A 20841-nucleotide genomic window follows, 5' to 3' on the forward strand; every position below is an offset into this window, starting at 1 on the left:
TTGGACTAATAATACGTATTTATTGATGTGTATATTGCAAACATTTGGAGTTGAAGCATATGGATTAGTCCAGAGATCATTAAAAGCTATTTACACAGCTTTATTATTATTCACACTGGCTGAGAATGCACTGCTGATACATATGCAAATGAGATTTAAGCAAAAATAGGAATAAAAAATACAGCAGTACACTTTGTCATCATCGTAACAGTTACATTTCTTTGTGTGTTTCCTATACTGCATCAACAAGAATACCTCAGCGGATACACAGACACACACACATGCGCGTAGACACGTACGCACGCACGCACACACACACACACACACGCACACACACTCTCTCACAGACACACAGTGTTTTATGACTATCGTAAACATTCATTTTGCTATAGCCTCATCGTTAACACCCTTGTGATGGTTGAGCACAAATGCAGCTAGTAAACATTTTCTGTACCACACGTAAGCATATTTAGGGAAGCCCTGAAATAAGACACCTAGATACATAGCTTATTAACAATTTCATTGCGTTTTCCTTCTGCCAAAACACTTTGTCCATCTCTTTTTCATTCTGCAACATGCAGCCAGAGGTTCCATTAATACCTGCTTTCGATTAAACACTGACAAAGTTCTACTTTTAGACCAAGGAAGTTGATTTAGCTAGCACCTCACTTCTCAGCACCGTCAAAAAATCTCATTTTCTCCGAGTGAACGGATTCTCTGAGACGCTGGATGGACGAAGCCGCCTCCTCGTTGGCGAAGAACTCAGTGGGGTCGATGGTTTTGGTGATCTGTTTGGTAATCACAAAGGTTTCTGTGCTTTCGCGCGACGTTTCGCGGACAATACGTTTCTGCGACACTGTCCTCCTGCTGCTCTGTGAACTCTCCACTGTCCACGATGACGACGATTGGCCGGCTTCGGCTGCCGACTGGACGGCAGACAGAAGTTTGGTGTGATGTGATTCAGGGCCTACTTGTACATTGGATGTAAAGACGTGTATTTTCTCCGACGCCACTCTGAGAGTTTCCTCAGAGGAAGACAAGACCTCAGATGACAGAATAGTTATCTTCTCTGGTAAATTTGACTCGACTGTGATCAGCTCTGACCTGGCAGTGGAAGTCTGGACATTCATCTCTCCCATATCTGCAGGTAGGTTCAGATCAGAATATTTGGCCATGACCTTGGTTGGAGGAGAAGAGGGCAAACTGACATACTCGCTTGTCGCTGTTGAGCTGATGTCAGCAAAGATGTCGGAAGACTGCACAGAACAAGTTGGGCTCATGTCCTCTTCATGTTCTCCTGGTGGGCTCTTTTGATCTTTCTGGTCATTTTTGCAGGGCGTTTTGGCAGGTTCCGAAGGTGACGAGAGCCCAAATGTTGGAAACCTAAACCATCCTGTGCGCTCAGGACTTTTGGTCACTTGTTGCTTGGGCTCCTTGCCCTTCCATTCTATGACTTCCTTCGTGGCGTCTGGGTCTTCTTCCTCTTTTTCAGTTTTTGACACATCAAATTCAATGTCAAGATTTTCAAGGACAGCTCCAAATGATGTGGGAGTGGCTTGCAATGGTTTACCATCTCCATTCAGTTCAGCTTTCATCTCTGGTTGATTGTCTTTATATTCTGTGTCAGGTGAGACACTTTCTCCTTCTGGTTTTTGTCGTGAAAATGCTAGCCTTGGCATTTTGAAAGACGGTAGTTTGAATTTGCTCGGAGAGACGGGACTCGGAGCGTCATTCCCTGTCCCTTTGCTCAACTTGACGTCAACCTCAGTCTTTGGTGCTTCTGGGCCTGAAATGGTACTTTCCAATTGTTCAACTTCAACATCCGGCAGCTCAGCCTCAACATCTGGTAATAGTTTCAGTTTGATTCCTAATCCTCCGAGTTCCCCTCCTGGAGTTGTCACTTCCATAGACTGGCCTTCAATGTCAATGCTGGGTGTTGAAACCACCTGCTTTGCATCATCTTCAGGTATCTCTGACTTTATGCCATCAGTTTCTGTGTCTTTACCCACATCAGGCACTTCAACTTTTGGTGGAGAACCTCCAAATTTAGGCAATTTGAAAGATGGTAATTTGAATTTTGATGGAGAAACTTCAATACTACTTCTTTGAGCTTCAATCTTAGTGCCTTCTGTTTCCACTTTAACAGATGGTGGTTTCATTTCAGATTCTTGGAGTTTAAGGTCAACAACTGGCAGTGTGATAGCTCCATCTTTCTTTGACAAGCTTATGTCAATGTCAGGGCTTTTAGCTTTTGGCATGGAAATGCCAAATGTTGGCATTGTAATCTTGCTGTTAACATCCACTTCTGGTGGTTGAAACTCCACTTTAGGTGAAGTTTTCATTTTTCCTTTCAGAACAGAAACATTAACATCTGGATCAATATCAACTACAGAGTCTTTACTATCCTTAGTGATAGAGAATTTGGGAAATGAGAAAGTCGGTAGTTTGAATTTTGATGGTGACACTTCCACGCTCCCTGGTTGTGCTTCAATTATAGGCACTTCAATATCCACTTTGGCTGATGGTAGTTTAACGTCAACATCGGGGAGCTCAACTTCAGCTTCTGCGAGTTTGAGCTCTCCATCTTTCTTTGATAAGCTTATATCAAAGTCGGGTCCCTTCATTTTTGGCATGGTGATGCCAAACTTTGGCATTTTGAACTTGCTGTCCTGACCGTCTATATTGACATCAACATCTGGTGTTTGAAACTCTACTTTAGGTGAAGTGATTTCTAATTTCCCTTCTGGAATCGAAACATCAACATCTGGGAGATCAATCTCAACTTCAGCCTCTTTGCTACTTTGTTTGGATAATGAGAATTTTGGGAATGAGAATTTAGACCTTTTCATTTTGACATTGACATCTGTTGCAGCATCAAGAATTTTAGCCTCGTCTTTTAATTCTGGTGATTTTACATCTGCTCCCTCTACCTTGATCCTTTTGTCCATATCAGGTCCTTCCACACTGACCTGAGGTAAAGCCACACCCAATTTTGGTAATTTAATTGTTGGTAATTTGAATTTTGATGGGGATCCTTCAACACTACCTGGTTGAGCTTCAATATCCACTTGAACTGATGGTAGTTTAACGTCAACATGTGGGAGTTCAACTTCAGCGTCTGAGAGTATGACCGCTCCATCTTTTTTGGGTAAACTTGTGTCAATATTGGGGCCTTTCATTTTTGGCATGGAGATGCCAAATTTTGGCATTTTAATCTTGCTCTCTTGGCCTTCTATATTTACATCAACTTCACGTCGTTGAAACTCTACTTCTGGTGAAGGGATTTCCAGTTTCCCTGCTGGAACTGAAACATCAACATCTGCGAGACCATTCTCAATTTCAGCCTCTTTGCTACTTTGTTTGGTTAATGAGAATTTTGGAAATGAGAGTGTTGGTAATTTGAATTTTGATGGTGATCCTTCAAGACTGCCTTCAATTTTAGGGGCTTCAATATCAACTTTAGCTGATGGTAGTTTAACATCAATATCTGGGAGTTCAACTTCAGATTCGGGGAGTTTGATTCCTCCATCTTTCTTTGATAAACTTATATCAAAATCGGGTCCTTTCATTTTTGGCATGGCGATGCCAAACGTTGGCATTTTGAACTTGCTCTCCTGGCCATCTATATTGACGTCAACATCTGGTGTTTGAAACTCTACTTCTGGTGAAGTGATTTCTAATTTCCCTTCTGAAATCGAAACATCAACATCTGGGATATCAATCTCAACTTCAGACTCTTTGCTACTTTGCTTTGTTAATGAGAATTTTGGGAATGAGAATTTTGACCTTTTCATTTTGACATTAACGTCTGGAGCAGCATCAGGAATTTCAGCGTCCACTTTTATTTCTGGTGATTTTATATCTGCTCCCTCCACCTTGATCTCCTTGTCCATATCAGGTACTTCAACATTGACCTGAGGTAAAGCCACACCTAATTTTGGTAATTTGAACGTTGGCAGTTTAAATTTTGATGGAGATCCTTCAACACTACCTGGTTGATCTTCAATTTTAGGCGCTTCAATATCCACTTGACCTGATGGTAGTTTAACATCAACAGCTGGGAGTTCAACTTGAGCTTCCTGAAGTTTGATCTCTCCATCTTTTTTTGATAAACTTATGTCAAAGTCAGGTCCTTTCATTTTTGGCATAGCAATGCCAAATTTAGGCATTTTAAACTTGCTCTCCTGACCATCTATATTGACATCAACATCTGGTGATTTAAAATCGACTTTTGGTGAAGTGACCTCCAAATTTCCCTCTGGAACGGAAACATCAACATCTGGGAGACCAATCTTAACTTCTGACTCTTTGCTACTTTGCTTTGAAAATGAGAATTTGGGAAATTTGATTGTTGGCAATTTGAATTTTGATGGCGATCCTTCAACACTACCTGGTTGAAAATCAACATCAGGTCCTTTTATTTCCACTTTAGCTGATGGAAGTTTAACATCGACATCCGGGAGTTCCATTTCAGCTTCTGGAAGTTTGATCTCTTCGTCTTTCTTTGACAAGCTTATATCAATGTCGGGTCCTTTCATCTTTGGCATGGCGATGCCAAATTTTGGCATTTTAAACTTGCTCTCTTGGCCTTCTATATTGACATTAGCTTCTGGTGATTGAACCTGAGGAAGAGTGACCTCCAGATTTCCCTCTGGAATGGAAACATCAACTTCTGGGAGGTCAATATCAACTTCAGCCTCTTTGCTACTTTGCTTGGTTAATGAGAATTTGGGGAATGAGATTGCTGGTAATTTGAATCTTGATGGTGATCCTTCAACACAACCTTCAGTTTTAGGCGCTTCAATGTCCACTTGAACGGACGGTAGTTTAACATCGACATCTGGGAGTTCATCTTCAGCTTCTGGGATTTTAATCTCACCATCTTTCTTTGATAAACTTATATCAAAATCAGGTCCTTTCATTTTCGGCATGGAGATGCCAAATTTGGGCATTTTAAACTTGCCCTCCTGACCATCTATATTGACATCAACATCTGGTGAAGTGATTTCCAGTTTCCCTGCTTGAACAGAAACATCAACATCTGGGAGGTCAATATCAACTTCAGATTCTTTAATACTTTGCTTGGTTAGTGAGAATTTGGGCAATGAGAATTTAGACTTTTTCATTTTGACATCAATTTCTGAGGCAGCATCAGGAATTGTTGCTTCTACTTTTAAATCTGGTGATTTTAGATGCGGTCCCTCTACTTTGATCTCCTTGTCGATATCAGGGACTTCCACCTGAGGTAAAGCCACACCCAATTTGGGCAATTTAAATGTTGGCAGTTTGAATTTTGATGGTGATCCTTCCACACTACCTGGGTGAGCTTCAATTTTAGGACCTTCTATTTCCACTTTAGCTGATGGTAGTTTAACATCAACATCGGGGAGTTCAACTTCAGCTTCTGGAAGTTTGATCTCGCCATCTTTCTGTGATAAACTGATATCCAACTCCGGTCCTTTCATTTTTGGCATGGAGATGCCAAATTTGGGCATTTTAAACTTGCTCTCTTGGACTTGTATATTTACATTAGGTTCTGGTGATTGAAACTCTTGAGGTAGAGTGACCTCCAAATTTCCCTCTGGAATAGAAACATCGACACCTGGGAGGTCAAGATCAACTTCAGTTTCTTTACTAATTTGCTTGGTTAGTGAGAATTTGGGGAATGAGATTGTTGGTAATTTGAATTTTGATGGCGATCCTTCCACGCTACCAGGTTGAGCTTCAATTTTCGGAGCTTCAATGTCTACTTTAGCTGATGGAAGTTTAACATCAACATCCGGGAGTTCAACTTCACCTTCCCGGAGTTTGATCTCACCATCTTTCTTTGATAAGCTTATATCAAAGTCGGGTCCTTTCATTTTTGGCATGGTGATTCCAAACTTTGGCATTTTAAACTTGCTCTCCTGACCATCTATTTTTACATCAACATCTGGTGGTTGAAATTTTACTTCTGGTGAAGTGATTTCCAGTTTCCTTGCTGGAACAGAAACATCAACATCTGGGAGATCAATCTTAACTTCAGCCTCTTTGCTACTTTGCTTAGTTAGTGAGAATTTGGGGAATTTTATTGTTGGTAGTTTGAATTTTGATGGCGATCCTTCAATACTACTTGGTTGAGCTTCAATTTTAGGCACTTCAACATCCACTTGAACTGATGGTAGTCTAACATCAACATCGGGGAGCTCAGCTTCAGCTTCCAGTAATTTGATGTCTCCACCGGTCTTTGATAAGCTGATATCAAAGTCGGGTCCTTGAATTTTTGGCATTGCGATGCCAAAATTTGGCATTTTTAACTTGCTCTCCTGACCATCTATATTGACATCAACATCTGGTGGTTGAAACACTACTTCTGGTGATGTGATTTCCAGTTTCCCTGCTGGAACAGAAACATCAACATCTGGGCGATCAATCTCAACTTCTGACTCTTTGCTACTTTGCTTTGTTAATGTGAATTTGGGGAATGAGAATTTTGATCTTTTCATTTTGACATCTACATCTGTAGCAACATCAGGAATTTTAGCTCCCACTTTTAATTCTGGTGATTTTACATCTGCTCCCTCCACTTTGATCTCTTGGTCGATATCACTGACTTCTACACTGACTTGAGGTAAAGCCACACCCAATTTGGGTAATTTGAATGTTGGCAATTTGAATTTTGAAGGAGATCCCTCAACGCTACCTGGCTGAACTTGAATCTTTGAATCTTCAATCTCCACATTTCCAGATGGTAATTTCATTTCAGCTTCTTTGAGTTGAACCTCTGCCTCTGGGAATGTGATATCGCCATCTTTCTTTGCCAAACCTATGTCAATGTCAGGCCCTTTTACTTTTGGCATGGAGATGCCAAACTTTGGGAATCTAAATTTGCTCTCCTGCCCTTCTATATTGACATCAACATCTGGTGGTTGAAACTCTAGTTTAGGTGAAGTGATTTCCAGATTACCTCCTGGAACTGAAACATCAACATCTGGAAGACCAATCTCAACTTCAGATTCTTTGCTACTTTGTTTGGTTAATGATAATTTTGGAAATGAGATTGTTGGTAATTTGAATTTTGATGGCGATCCTTCCACGCTACCTGGTTTAGCTTCAGTTTTAGGACCTTCTATTTCCACTTTAGCTGATGGTAGTTTAACATCAACATCTGGAAGTTCTACTTTAGCTTGTGGGAGTTTAATCTCACCATCTTTCTTGGATAGGTTTATGTCCAAGGTGGGTCCTTTCATTTTTGGCATAGTGATGCCAAACTTTGGCATTTTGAACTTGCTCTCCTGGCCATCTATATTGACATCAACATCTGGTGTTTGAAACTCTACTTCTGGTGAAGTGATTTCTAATTTCCCTTCTGAAATGGAAACATCAACATCTGGAATATCAATCTCAACTTCTGACTCTTTGCTTCTTTGCTTGGTTAGTGAGAATTTGGGGAATGAGAATCTCGACCTTTTCATTTTGACATCAACATCTGTAGCAGCATCAAGAATTTTAGCTTCCACTTTTATTTCTGGTGATTTTATATCTGCTCCCTCCACCTTGATCTCTTTGTCCATATCAGGTACTTCAACATTGACCTGGGGTAAAGCCACACCCAATTTTGGTAATTTGAATGTTGGCAGTTTGAATTTTGATGGAGATCCTTCAACACTACCTGGTTGAGCTTCAATTTTAGGCGCTTCAATATCCACTTGAACTGATGGTAGTTTAACATCGACATCTGGGAGTTCAACTTCAGCTTCCGCAAGTTTGATCCCTCCATCTTTTTTTGATAAACTTATGTCATAGTCAAGTCCTTTCATTTTTGGCATGGCGATGCCAAATTTAGGCATCTTAAACTTGCTCTCCTGACCATCTATATTGACATCAACATCTGGTGGTTGAAATTCTACTTCTGGTGATGTGATTTCCAGTTTCCCTGCTGGAACTGAAACATCAACATCTGGCAGACCAATCTCAACTTCAGCCTCTTTGCTACTTTGTTTAGTTAATGAGAATTTTGGAAATGACATTGTTGGTAATTTGAATTTTGATGGTGATCCTTCAACACTACCTTTAATTTTAGGAGCTTCAATATCCACATTAGCTGATGGTAATTTAAAATCAATATCTGGGAGTTCAACTTCCGCTTCTGGGAGTTTGATCTCTCCATCTTTCTTTGATACGCTTATCTCAAAGTCGGGTCCTTTCATTTTTGGCATTGCGATGCCAAATTTTGGCATTTTGAACTTGCTGTCCTGACCATCTATTTTGACATCAACATCTGGTGAAGTGATTTCCAGTTTCCCTGCTGGAACTGAAACATCAACATCTGGGACATCAATCTCAACTTCTGACTCTTTGCTACTTTGCTTGGTTAGTGAGAATTTGGGGAATGAGAATCTAGACCTTTTCATTTTGACATCAACATTTGTAGCAGCATCAGGAATTTTAGCTTCCACTTTTATTTCCGGCGATTTTACGTCTGCTCCCTCTACCTTGATCTCTTTGTCCATATCAGGTACTTCAACACTGACTTGAGGTAAAGCCACACCCAATTTTGGTAATTTGAATGTTGGCAGTTTAGATTTTGATGGAGATCCTTCAACACTACCTGGTTGAGCTTCAATGTTTGGCGCTTCAATATCCACTTGAACTGATGGTAGTTTAACATCGCCATCAGGGAGATCAACTTCAGCTTCCACAAATTTGGTCCCTCCATCTTTTTTTGGTAAACTTATGTCAAAGTCAGGTCCTTTCATTTTGGGCATGGCAATGCCAAATTTAGGCATCTTAAACTTGCTCTCCTGACCATCTATATTGACATCAACATCTGGTGGTTGAAACTCTACTTCTGGTGATGTGATTTCCAGTTTCCCTGCTGGAACAGAAACATCAACATCTGGGAGATTAATCTTAACTTCAGCCTTTTTGCTACTTTGTTTCGTTAATGAGAATTTTGGAAATGAGATTGTTGGTAATTTGAATTTTGATGGCGATCCTTCAACACTACCAATATCTGGGAGTTCAACTTCAGCTTCCGGAAGTTTGATGTCTCCATCTTTGTTTGATACGCTTATTTCAAAGTCGGGTCCTATCATTTTTGGCATTTTGAAGTTGCTCTCCTGACCATCTATATTGACATCAACATCTGGTGATTTAAAATCGACTTTTGGTGAAGTGACCTCCAAATCTCCCTCTGGAATAGCAACATTAACATCTGGGAGACCAATCTCAACTTCTGACTCTTTGCTACTTTGCTTTGAAAATGAGAATTTGGGAAATTTGATTGTTGGCAGTTTGAATTTTGATGGCGATCCTTCAACACTACCTGGTTGAAAATCAACCTCAGGACCTTCTATTTCCACTTTAGCTGATGGAAGTTTAACATCAACGTCAACTTCAGCTTCTGGGAGTTTGATCTCGCCGTCTTTCTTTGATAAGCTTATATCAATGTCGGGTCCTTTCATCTTTGGCATGGCAATGCCAAATTTTGGCATTTTAAACTTGCTCTCTTGGCCTTCTATATTGAGATTAGCTTCTGGTGATTGAAACTCTACCTGAGGAAGAGTGACCTCCAATTTTCCCTCTGGAATGGAAACATCAACTTCTGGGAGGTCAATATCAACTTCAGCCTCTTTGCTACTTTGCTTGGTTAATGAGAATTTGGGGAATGAGATTGTTGGTAATTTGAATTTTGATGGTGATCCTTCAACACAACCTTCAGTTTTAGGCGCTTCAATGTCCACTTGAACGGACGGCAGTTTAACATCGACATCTGGGAGTTTAACTTCAGCTTCTGGGATTTTGATCTCGCCATCTTTCTTTGATAAGCTTATATCAAAATCAGGTCCTTTCATTTTTGGCATGGAGATGCCAAATTTGGGCATTTTGAACTTGCCCTCCTGACCATCTACATTGACATCAACATCTGGTGAAGTGATTTCCAGTTTCCCTGCTTGAACAGAAACATCAACATCTGGGAGGTCAATATCAACTTCAGATTCTTTGCTACTTTGCTTGGTTAGTGAGAATTTGGGCAATGAGAATTTAGAATTTTTCATTTTGACATCAATTTCTGAGGCAGCATCAGGAATTTTTGCTTCCACTTTTAATTCTGGTGATTTTACATGTGGTCCCTCTACCTTGAGCTCCTTGTCTATATCAGGGACTTCCACACTGACCTGAGGTAAAGCCACACCCAATTTGGGTAATTTAAATGTTGGCAGTTTGAATTTTGATGGCGATCCTTCCACACTACCTGGGTGAGCTTCAATTTTAGGACCGTCTATTTCCACTTTAGCTGATGGTGGTTTAACGTCAACATCGGGGAGTTCAACTTCAGCTTCTGGAAGTTTGATCTCTCCATCTTTCTGTGAAAAGCTGATATCCAAGTCAGGTCCTTTCATTTTTGGCATGGAGATGCCAAATTTGGGCATTTTAAACTTGCTCTCTTGGCCTTCTGGTGATTGGAACTCTACTTGAGGTAGAGTGACCTCCAAATTTCCCTCTGGAATAGAAACATCAACACCTGGGAGGTCAAGATCAACTTCAGTTTCTTTGCTACTTTGCTTGGTTAATGAGAATTTTGGGAATGAGATTGTTGGTAATTTGAATTTTGATGGTGATCCTTTCAGGCTACCATGTTGAGCTTCAATTTTAGGAGCTTCAATATCTACTTTAGCTGATGAAAGTTTAACATCAACATCCGGGAGTTCAACTTCACCTTTGGGGAGTTTGATATCACCATCTTTCTTTGATAAGCTTATATCAAAGTCGGGTCCTTTCATTTTTGGCATGGTGATGCCAAACTTTGGCATTTTGAACTTGCTCTCCTGACCACCTATATTGACATCAATATCTGGTTTTTGAAACTCTACTTCTGGTGAAGTGATTTCTAATTTCCCTTCTGGAATCAAAACATCAACATCTGGGAGATCAATCTCAACTTCTGACTCTTTGCTGCTTTGCTTTGTTAATGAGAATTTGGGGAATGAGAATTTTGATCTTTTCATTTTGACATCAACATCTGTAGCAACATTGGGAATTTTATCTCCCACTTTCAATTCTGGTGATTTTACATCTGCTCCCTCTATCTTGATCCCTTTGTCCATATCAGGTCCTTCCACACTGACCTGAGGTAAAGCTACACCTAATTTGGGTAATTTGAATGTTGGCATTTTAAATGTTGATGCCGATGCTTCAACACTACCTGGTTGAAAATCAACCTCGGAACCTTCTATTTCCACTTTGGCTGATGGTAGTTTCACGTCAACATCGGGGAGCTCAACTTCAGCTTCCGGGAATTTGATGTCTCCATCTTTCTTTGATAAGCTTATATCAAAGTCGGGTCCTTTCATTTTTGGCATGGCGATACCAAATTTTGGCATTTTGAACTTGCTCTCCTGGCCATCTATTTTCATGTCTACATCTGGTGATTGAAACTCTACTTCTGGTGAAGTGATATCCAGTTTCCCTGCTGGAATCGAAACATCAACATCTGGGATATCTTGCTCAACTTCTGACTCTTTGCTACTTTGCTTTGTCAATGAGAATTTGGGAAATGAAAATTTCGATCTTTTCATTTTGACATCAACATCTGTAGCAACATCAGGAATTTTATCTCCCACTTTTAATTCTGGTGATTTTACAACTGGTCCCTCCACCTTGATCTCTTTGTCCATATCAGGGACTTCCACACTGACCTGAGGTAAAGCCACACCCAACTTAGGTAATTTGATTGTTGGCAGTTTAAATTTTGATGGCGATCCTTCAACACTACCTGGTTGAAAATCAACCTCGGGACATTCTATTTCCACTTTAGCTGATGGTAGTTTCACGTCAACATCGGGGAGCTCAACTTCAGCTTCCGGGAATTTGATGTCTCCATCTTTCTTTGATAAGCTTATATCAAAGTCGGGTCCTTTCATTTTTGGCATGGCGATACCAAATTTTGGCATTTTGAACTTGCTCTCCTGACCATCTATTTTCATGTCAACATCTGGTGATTGAAACTCTACTTCTGGTGAAGTGATATCCAGTTTCCCTGCTGGAATCGAAACATCAACATCTGGGTGATCAATCTCAACTTCTGACTCTTTGCTACTTTGCTTTGTTAATGAGAATTTGGGGAATGAGAATTTGGATCTTTTCATTTTGACATCAACATCTGTAGCAACATCAGGAATTTTAGCTCCCACTTTTAATTCTGGTGATTTTACATCTGGTCCCTCCACCTTGATCTCTTTGTCCACATCAGGGACTTCCACACTGACCTGAGGTAAAGCCACACCCAATTTAGGTAATTTGATTGTTGGCAGTTTAAATTTTGATGGCGATCCTTCAACACTACCTGGTTGAAAATCAACCTCGGGACATTCTATTTCCACTTTAGCTGATGGTAGTTTCACGTCAACATCGGGGAGCTCAACTTCAGCTTCCGGGAATTTGATGTCTCCATCTTTCTTTGATAAGCTTATATTAAAGTCGGGTCCTTTCATTTTCGGCATGGCGATACCAAATTTTGGCATTTTGAACTTGCTCTCCTGACCATCTATTTTCACATCAACATCTGGTGATTGAAACTCTACTTCTGGTGAAGTGATTTCCAGTTTCCCTGCTGGAATCGAAACATCAACATCTGGGTGATCAATCTCAACTTCTGACTCTTTGCTACTTTGCTTTGTTAATGAGAATTTAGGGAATGAGAATTTGGATCTTTTCATTTTGACATCAACATCTGTAGCAACGTCAGGAATTTGAGCTCCCACTTTTAATTCTGGTGATTTTACATCTGCTCCCTCCACCTTGGTCTCTTTGTCTATATCAGGTACTTCCACACTGACTTGAGGTAACGGCACACCCAATTTTGGTAATTTGAATGTTGGCAATTTAAATTTTGATGGCGATCCTTCAACACTACCTTGTTGAAAATCAACCTCAGGACCTTCTATTTCCACTTTAGCTGATGGTAGTTTCACGTCCACATCGGGGAGCTCAAGTTCAGCTTCCGGGAATTTCATGTGTCCATCTTTCTTTGATAAGCTTATATCACAGTCGGGTCCTTTCATTTTCGGCATGGCGATACCAAATTTGGGCATTTTGAACTTGCTCTCCTGACCATCTATTTTCACATCAACATCTGGAGCAACATCAGGAATTTTAGCTCCCACTTTTAATTCTGGTGATTTTACATCTGTTCCTTCCACCTTGATCTCTTTTTCTGTATCAGGTACTTCCACACTGACCTGAGGTAAAGCGACACCCAATTTTGGTAATTTGAATCTTGGCAATTTAAATTTTGATGATGATCCTTCAACACTACTTGGTTGAAAATCAACCTCAGGACCTTCTATTTCCACTTTAGCTGATGGTAGTTTCACGTCAACATCGGGGAGCTCAACTTCAGCTTCCGGGAGTTGGATCTCTCCATCTTTCTTTGAGAAGCTTATATCAATGTCGGGGGCTTTCATCTTTGGCATGGAGATGCCAAATTTTGGCATTTTAAACTTGCCTCCTTTAAATTCAATCTCAGCATACAAAGGTTCAGTATCAATCTCATGTTCTTCCATTTTCACCTCTGCAGTCCCAATATTCACTTTTCCAAGATCAAGTGTGGGAACATCTGGACATTTGATGTCAACATTTTCCTTTAGGTTTTTGTCACTCTGCTCAAAATTAGATTTGAAAGCTTGCATTTGTAAATCGGGTTTTTTAATGTCAACCTCTGTCTGTAATCCATCAGTTTGTCCAATATTTACGTTTAGTTTAGGAGTCTGTGGAATTGTTTCATCAGTTACCAGACGATTGACATCAATATCTTTCTTTTTTAAGTCAAACTCAATTTCAGGCCCTTTGAGTTTTGGCATTTTTACTCCGAACTTTGGCATTTTCAACTTCATTCTCTGTCCATCCATTTTTACCTCACACGCTGGTGGTACAAAAAGTTTAACTTCGGCCTCACTAGTGTAAATTTTGGGAGTATCTGGCTTTTGGACATCAACCTTAGCTTCCGGTGTTGTCACCCTGGTGCCCTTTTCTGTTTCGTGTCCTTTTATCTTGGGCATGGGGAAACTGAGATGTGGCATGTTGAACTTGCCGCCTTTTCCATCCTGATCAGCATCCGTAGTCTTCACGTCTATTAGAGGTCCTTCAATTTCCACGCTAGGTGCGGAAACGTTAAATCCAAGGTCCTTTCTTGGAATATCAACATTGGTATCAACCTTGGCCTTTGGCACAGTAGCATCTCCACCTTCCTCGGATAAACCAAAATCAACATCAGGTCCTTTAACTTTAAAATGTGGCATTTGAAATTTGGCTTTGTGTCCATCAAGTTCAACCCCAGACAGAAGATGTTCGGGTGTTTTGTCTTTCTGTGGCGATGCCTGTGCTTTTACGGGACTTAAATCCACATCTAACGCTTCTTTGATTTGTACCTCTGGTTCAGGATCTGGCTTTTTCACACCCTCCTCTTTTTTGAAAATGTTTACATTGAGTTGTGGTCCAGTGATTTCCGGTATTGTGAAATCAAATTGCGGCATTTTAAACTTACGTCCTTTTGCTTCCTGATCTCCGGGCAACCCTGCAATGTCAACTGCCATCTTCTCTTCCGGAATATATTTGTATGCGCCTAATTGAGCATCAGGTGATTTGACCTTTCCATCAGTTTTTGACAAGCTTAAATCAATTTGTGGAGCTCTTAACTTTGGTAATGATACTTCGAATTTCAGGTTTTGTAATGGGCTTCTTTTTCCATCAAGTTCCCTCTCAACGGGGGATTCTGCCGAATCGATGTATTCAAGTTCACCAGTGCTTATCACAGAAGCGGACGTAATGCCTTCTTCTCTTATTTCTTCTTGGAGGAATATAGTTCTTTCTCCTTTCACATCATTATCCTTGGGCCCAGAAATATTTGGCTTTGGTAAATACATTCCGACCTCAGGGATTCTAAAGCCTGCCTTTGAAAACCCGATGCTCGGCAAAACTATCTTTGCCGTCTTTGATTTCTTATCAGATTCTTTTGAGTCGAGCGGAGGTTGGCACTCTTGTGTCGTTTCTGTATTTGATGGGTCCATCCGGGTCACGATTAAAACATCTTCTGAACTTAAGTCACTCGGTTTGATCTTTGGTACCTTGAAAGAAGTCTTGGATAATTCTGGAGTGGAAGCGTCCTCTTCCTCTGCCTTACTGATGGGTGCCTCCTGTTTTGTTTTGCCATCAGCAAATTTAGTGGGTGTTTTCACTGATATTCTCTGAGCATTGGCATCTATCACAGTGATTTCGTCAGGAATAGGTACTCCACACATATCCACCTTTGGCAATTTATATCCTGGCAACTTTGAAACAGCCTCTTTCACGCTATCCACATCAATTGAGAGTTGCACTGTTTCTGGTAGTTCATCGTGGGCTCCTTTGACTTGTGTCCTTCGCGACATGTCCTCCATACCAGGGATTTCAATGTCTTCACGCTTGGGGAGTAGGGTTCTTTTTTTACTTTTGCCTTTGCACGGGGATGTTTGTTCAATTTCAGTCTTTTGCTCGCGCTGATCCCCTCTGACAATGCCTAGGTCTGCTATTTCTAAACTCGCGCCCAGTGTTTTGAGCCTTTTGGGTGATTTTGCTTTTGCCTCTTTCTTGTTTGATTTGTCCTTCCCCATTATTTTCATTTTTAATTCAGACCTTTCTTTCTTCTTTTTCTTACCATCAGGAGACAGTGGTCCAGTAGGGCTTTCTTGACCCGTAAGAGCCACCGTTAGATCGGTTGTTTTCAACGCACTGTCTATAGCAATGAGCTCTACCTTGTGTTGAAGAGCAAGAGGTTTAGTCACTTTTGAATCAGAATCTTCTACCAGAGTTATCTCTTCTTTTCGATGCACTTCAGGCCTCGTTCCTACGGGGCTTTGAAGGCCTTCAGGTGAGAGCAGTTCTGCTGCTTCTTGTGTGCATGTTGGTGGATCAGTGTCCTGATCCTCAGATGAGCTAACGCGACCTCTCTTTGTTAGAGATGGAAGCTTCATCTTATGCCGTTTCTTGCCTTTAAGGGCGTCTTGAGTCTTTATTGGGGACTCTGTGTCACTTGTGGTTGGACTCAGCTCCAACTTTCTCTGCTCATCAGCCTCAGAAGAACTGTGAGACCTTGCAAAACGCGACTTCTTCCCTCTCCCTAAGGAGGGAAACTTAGGCCAGGAAATGCGTGCATCACCTCGTCTCTTGGATTTCCCATGTTCTCGCATCTCTGGAGTGAAGGTTTCATCCTCCTAGTTGGGAAAAAGGATAGTTAGTTTTGCCTCCTAAAAATAAGACAACATCAAGGGTCTGAAAATGTAACTGAAAATAGTTACAGGAATGATGTCAGACTCAGCGAGGGGCTCCGTCTCTGTGATGTCGGGTTTGCGTTTTAGGCAGAGCTTCACTTTGTAAGCCTGAGCATGCTCCAGAATTTGAATAGCGTCCTGATATGACACATTGTCAAAATAGACAGTGGCACTCAGAAGCTGATCTCCTGCGTTAAAAGAAGGAGTAGAAGATTTTAGTCGGCAAATACTCTTCTGAGCTTTTGTCAAACTGGAAGCATACCTTCTTTGAGTTGTAGACTTTTAGAAGCAGGCGATTCTGGTACCACTTCTTTGATGAAGATGCCGTCTTTACCACCTCCGCCATAGATAAGACCTTCTGCACCTCCATCTTGGGCTGTTTTTACGATCATCCCTGACTCTGGGCTATACGCTTCCTGTTGAAACACCATCATATGGTACGTAGTGTTAGGGTAGACACATTATTTTGATCGTATGATTATGTTGGAATCTTCTACTTCTTCTTTTCCTGTCTTTGAAGTGCTAGTCAGATGACAGTTTCCCATGTCTTTACACAGTCTTTTGCATTGCCATTGAATTCAGCAAGATCTTTTAAGCTGCAGGGGTTGGGTAGTAGAGGGCAGACAAGGCAGTGCTGCATTGTATGGTCCTCTTCTCCACATTCACAGAGCCAGTTTTGTAGCCCCATCTGGCCGTAGCAGCTTTTGATCTGACTGTTCCTGTTCTCAGGCAGTTGAGTGTCTTTCACCGGACCCATGGTGCTTTTGAGCCGGGTGGGAGAACTTCGGAGGTCAATGGGAGGGGGATCATTCTCATGTCAGAATGTTGGAATGTTGACTAGAATTTAACAACCTTTGTTAAAACCTTTCACCTGTCTTTGACTCGTTAAAACTTTCCACATTCCCTGCTTAGTTAGTTATCTAAAAATGCTCCACTAGTATCTGTTTCCACAACCTTGTAAAACAAAGAGCCAAGACCCTCTGCACTCATTACCCAGTTTGCAGAGGTGACCCCCGAAACCTGTTCAGTCTCACCCCCACCCTACTTTCTCTCAATAAATAGTCCCTTGCAAGAGGTGAAAGTCAGACTGCTTTCAAGCACCTCTGTACCACACAGGGTGCTGATGCCTTTCGCCGCTTGTAAGCGTAAAATGGTCAAACTGTCTCACGTGTGGTTCTTGCATAAAAGGTAGAGTGGGAAAAACTCTATCAGGTCGCTGTTTATCAAGCTGGAGAAATTGAAATTGACTCACCTTCAGTTTGCTCATCTTTGGGGTCGAGCGGCGGTCAAATCCACAGCCAAAGCTGGACCTTTTACCCTTCTTCCCCTTGCCTCGCTTATGGTGTGGGTCATCTTCCTACACCAAACGCAACAATGCTGTCAGCAAACACAGTTACCGCCTTTATTTCTTCTCTTGGTTGAATTATAGACGGATAACTGTGAGCTTACATTTGTGACAATCGGGGGGGGGGGGTCAACTTTCAATCTCTGTGGCCCTTTTAATTTCGGTCAGGTCGCATAGCGTGTCAGAGTTGTGTGTTTTATAGTGAAAACATCAATGATGAAAACTAGAGTGTATTTTTATAAGAAAGAGCGTGCTCTCTGTGGTGCCAAACACAAGAAGAGTTACAGTCAACTCAAATGAGTTCCTGAGCTGAGGAGAACATTTCTCTAGTCAATCAGACGCCAGTTTGGTGGCTCCTTTCCACTTTCTTGTGCGTTACCTCCTTGTCGCTGTCACTATATTTCTCCGTCTCCGGATGTTCTTCCACGGGGGACGATCCCTGAGGGCGTGGTCTCTCACCCTCGGTGAAACGAGACGGCTCGTCACATGCCTGTAGATGACGCAGGTAGGTAGCTCGTGCTTTAATTTCTGAATTTTTTTTACTTTGCATTTCCAGTATCCAGCAAAAGGTGTGAAAATGACACTTTGCTGAGCCAACAAAAGCTGTGATAGTCCTTCAATCATGGGAAGTAACGAATAATAAATTCTTTGGGACTGTGCTTAAGTTGATTTTCAGTTATCTCTACTTTACCAAGTATTTGTCTGTCAACGTTTTACTTTTACGCTCTACATTTCAAAACGGGTATCTTCTTCTCAGTAGCTGTACATTTCAGACTCAGAGTCTGTGGCATTTGTACTCCTTTGAGATCTGCGTCTTCAAAAATCCAAGATCCAACAACTGGTTCCTATGAACCCATTCGACTCAAATATATATTCAGACTCACCGAGTGGTCCTCTGAGCCGAGGTCTGGTGCTCTCAGCCTTCGCCCAGCTCCTACGGACAGAAACGCAAAAGACTCCTTCAACATTTGTTGTATCTCACTGGAGCCTGAAGTCTGCTGCGTAGAGACTTTGATGGGTTCTTCTTGGCAACAAATCCCCCGAGGGCCATCTCCTCCATGTTCTCTTAAGTGATCCTCTTTATTGATCCATACATGAGACACATTTCCAAAAGGAAAGATCAGACTACATATGCATCTGGTTACTTATTGTTGCTGTCAGAAGCCATGTTGTTTACCAACTGACATAGTAAGACCTCACACACTGTGCTAACCTTTGTCATGTGAGCTCTGACTGCTTCTTTAAGTGCGTTAGTGTGTTAAGAAATGGCGCTCTGTTCCCTTTGGGGGGGCAAAACAACAACATCAAATCACGATGATAAGAAGAAACACTGGTTCACATTCATTTGACCCAATGGAACATTCACCATCTAATCTCTACATTGAATCAAAAGTCTGAATAACCAACATATTGATTTAAGCAGTTCACCTACCTGCTGATGGTATTTATTCAAGTCCTGGAACTGATCCCAGGCACTTCTGAACGCAACCAGTGCCTCAAATGATTTGTTCAGCCTGGTACAGACAAAAAAGGTGGCAGTACACGCGCTCACCTTCCGTATGTGTGGACACAGAGGGGTGTGGATGTTGGGTGTCGAAAGTCAAACTTTACACCCAAGTTCCGGCTGCCTATGATGCCTTTCACACGGGCAGTCTTCTGACTCTCTCGCTGATGTACTTGTACAATACCGCTGGCTCCAAAATAGTCGCTTTTCAGTAGATCCCCAAAATGGCTAATTTGTTGCACTGCTAGCATTGCATTGTGAAAGAGGGTGAGCCATTTTCAACACTTTAGATTGGTCAATAATTTGTAAAATCAATAAAAGATAAATAACTATGTTGGAAGTCGTTCAATTTTCATGTCGACTTCAACCCACTATTTTGTGTTTGTAGCTTTCTCACAGTCGGCTTTTGTCAGCTGCTACAACAAACCTCAGCTCTGTTGTTGCGTTTTTGATACGCCTGTGTTAATAGTTGCAAGCAGCACCTCTGCCTTCATCCTGATGTTCCAGGATATTGGCGTGAAGTGGATTAGATGGAATAAAGGTAGCAGGCTGATGCCGTCCGGCCGTGTCAGGGCTACAATCATTGTCGTGCGCGGCGCTGATGAGGTGCTGTTCCGTTCAGTGGCTGTGTGTGACGGGCTTTACGTGACTCACTCACTGTCCAGCAGTGCACATAAGAGGAACTCCTTTCTCAAATATTTGCCATGTGCTTACTGCGCAGACCTTCAAGGAAACATGATTATGTCAGTTATCGTAATAAAACGATTTAGCAAAAGATCAAGAATTAACATACACTTTTCAGTCTACAATTTTGCCCCGCTCTAGTGAGAACAAGCAGTAGAGAAAATGGACAGGTGTCTTCCGTGGCCCCAAAGCTAATCGGCCACGTTCACTCCCACAACGGTGCAAACGCCCGGCTCTGACTGTGACGTCTACGAAATTCCACATTCAACTCAATTCAGTTAGTCCGGCGAAATCTGTTTGTGCGGCACAAGTCGCAGACATAATTGCTACACAACTTGCGCAGAGAACCGCCAGCAGGGGGTGGCTATGATGTAAATGAGCAACACTGAAGTCATAAATGGTTAATAATAATAATAAACATCTCGCATGATCCAGGTACATTTTCAGATATATAACACTCAGAAAAAGATTGACCCGGCTGGTTGGTTTGATGGGTGGGCAGGCACTCGCTCGATTGTTTATACAACATTGAACAGTCAACATTTAGATTGTCGCATGGCCGCTTATATCGATGGCCGTCGGAAGAATGCACCTCACTGTTGAGACACACTGAAGCGGCCTTTTGTCAGCGGCAGGGCACACTGCAGATGATCTGCTGCAGGTTGACACTGCAGCTCTCGACGTGGGTGTGGCTCCGCTTGTCTCAGAGCGCTCTGCCTTATCTCGTTTGTTTTTTTACCGACGACGTTCACGTTTGATGCCCATTGTGATGTCTCGCAGAAACAAAAGCTAAAGCGGTTAGAGGATTGTTTTCTGTCTGATGGTCTCGCTTAACTCGACCAAGTCGTCAAAGGTCAAACGGACGCTCGCTTGCACTCGGACACAAGCCGCTTCCACCGCTGCCGTCAATGTTATTTATAATTGGATTTCAGCCCAGAAACACAATTGGATTTCAACCTCGAGCTCTCGAGTGTACAATATCCTCATCCACTGAAACAAGAAATTGAAGCTAATTCTTC

General features: G+C 41.7%; 1 protein-coding gene across 1 annotated transcript; it reads right to left on the reverse strand.

Annotated features, from left to right (window-relative positions):
* LOC133169381 (neuroblast differentiation-associated protein AHNAK-like) lies at positions 1–19330 on the reverse strand. Its single transcript, XM_061301532.1, has 7 exons — positions 19067–19330; positions 18519–18568; positions 18014–18124; positions 17542–17646; positions 16552–16705; positions 16317–16477; positions 1–16232 (listed from the first exon to the last, which is right to left on the reverse strand). Exons 4-7 carry the CDS (start codon positions 17554–17556, stop codon positions 666–668), a joined length of 15897 nt encoding a protein of 5298 aa, XP_061157516.1. The 5' UTR covers positions 17557–17646; positions 18014–18124; positions 18519–18568; positions 19067–19330; the 3' UTR covers positions 1–665.
* Positions 19331–20841: the final 1511 nt, after the last annotated feature.

Source organism: Syngnathus typhle, linkage group LG16, assembly GCF_033458585.1.
Source record: "Syngnathus typhle isolate RoL2023-S1 ecotype Sweden linkage group LG16, RoL_Styp_1.0, whole genome shotgun sequence".
Taxonomy (NCBI): domain Eukaryota; kingdom Metazoa; phylum Chordata; class Actinopteri; order Syngnathiformes; family Syngnathidae; genus Syngnathus; species Syngnathus typhle.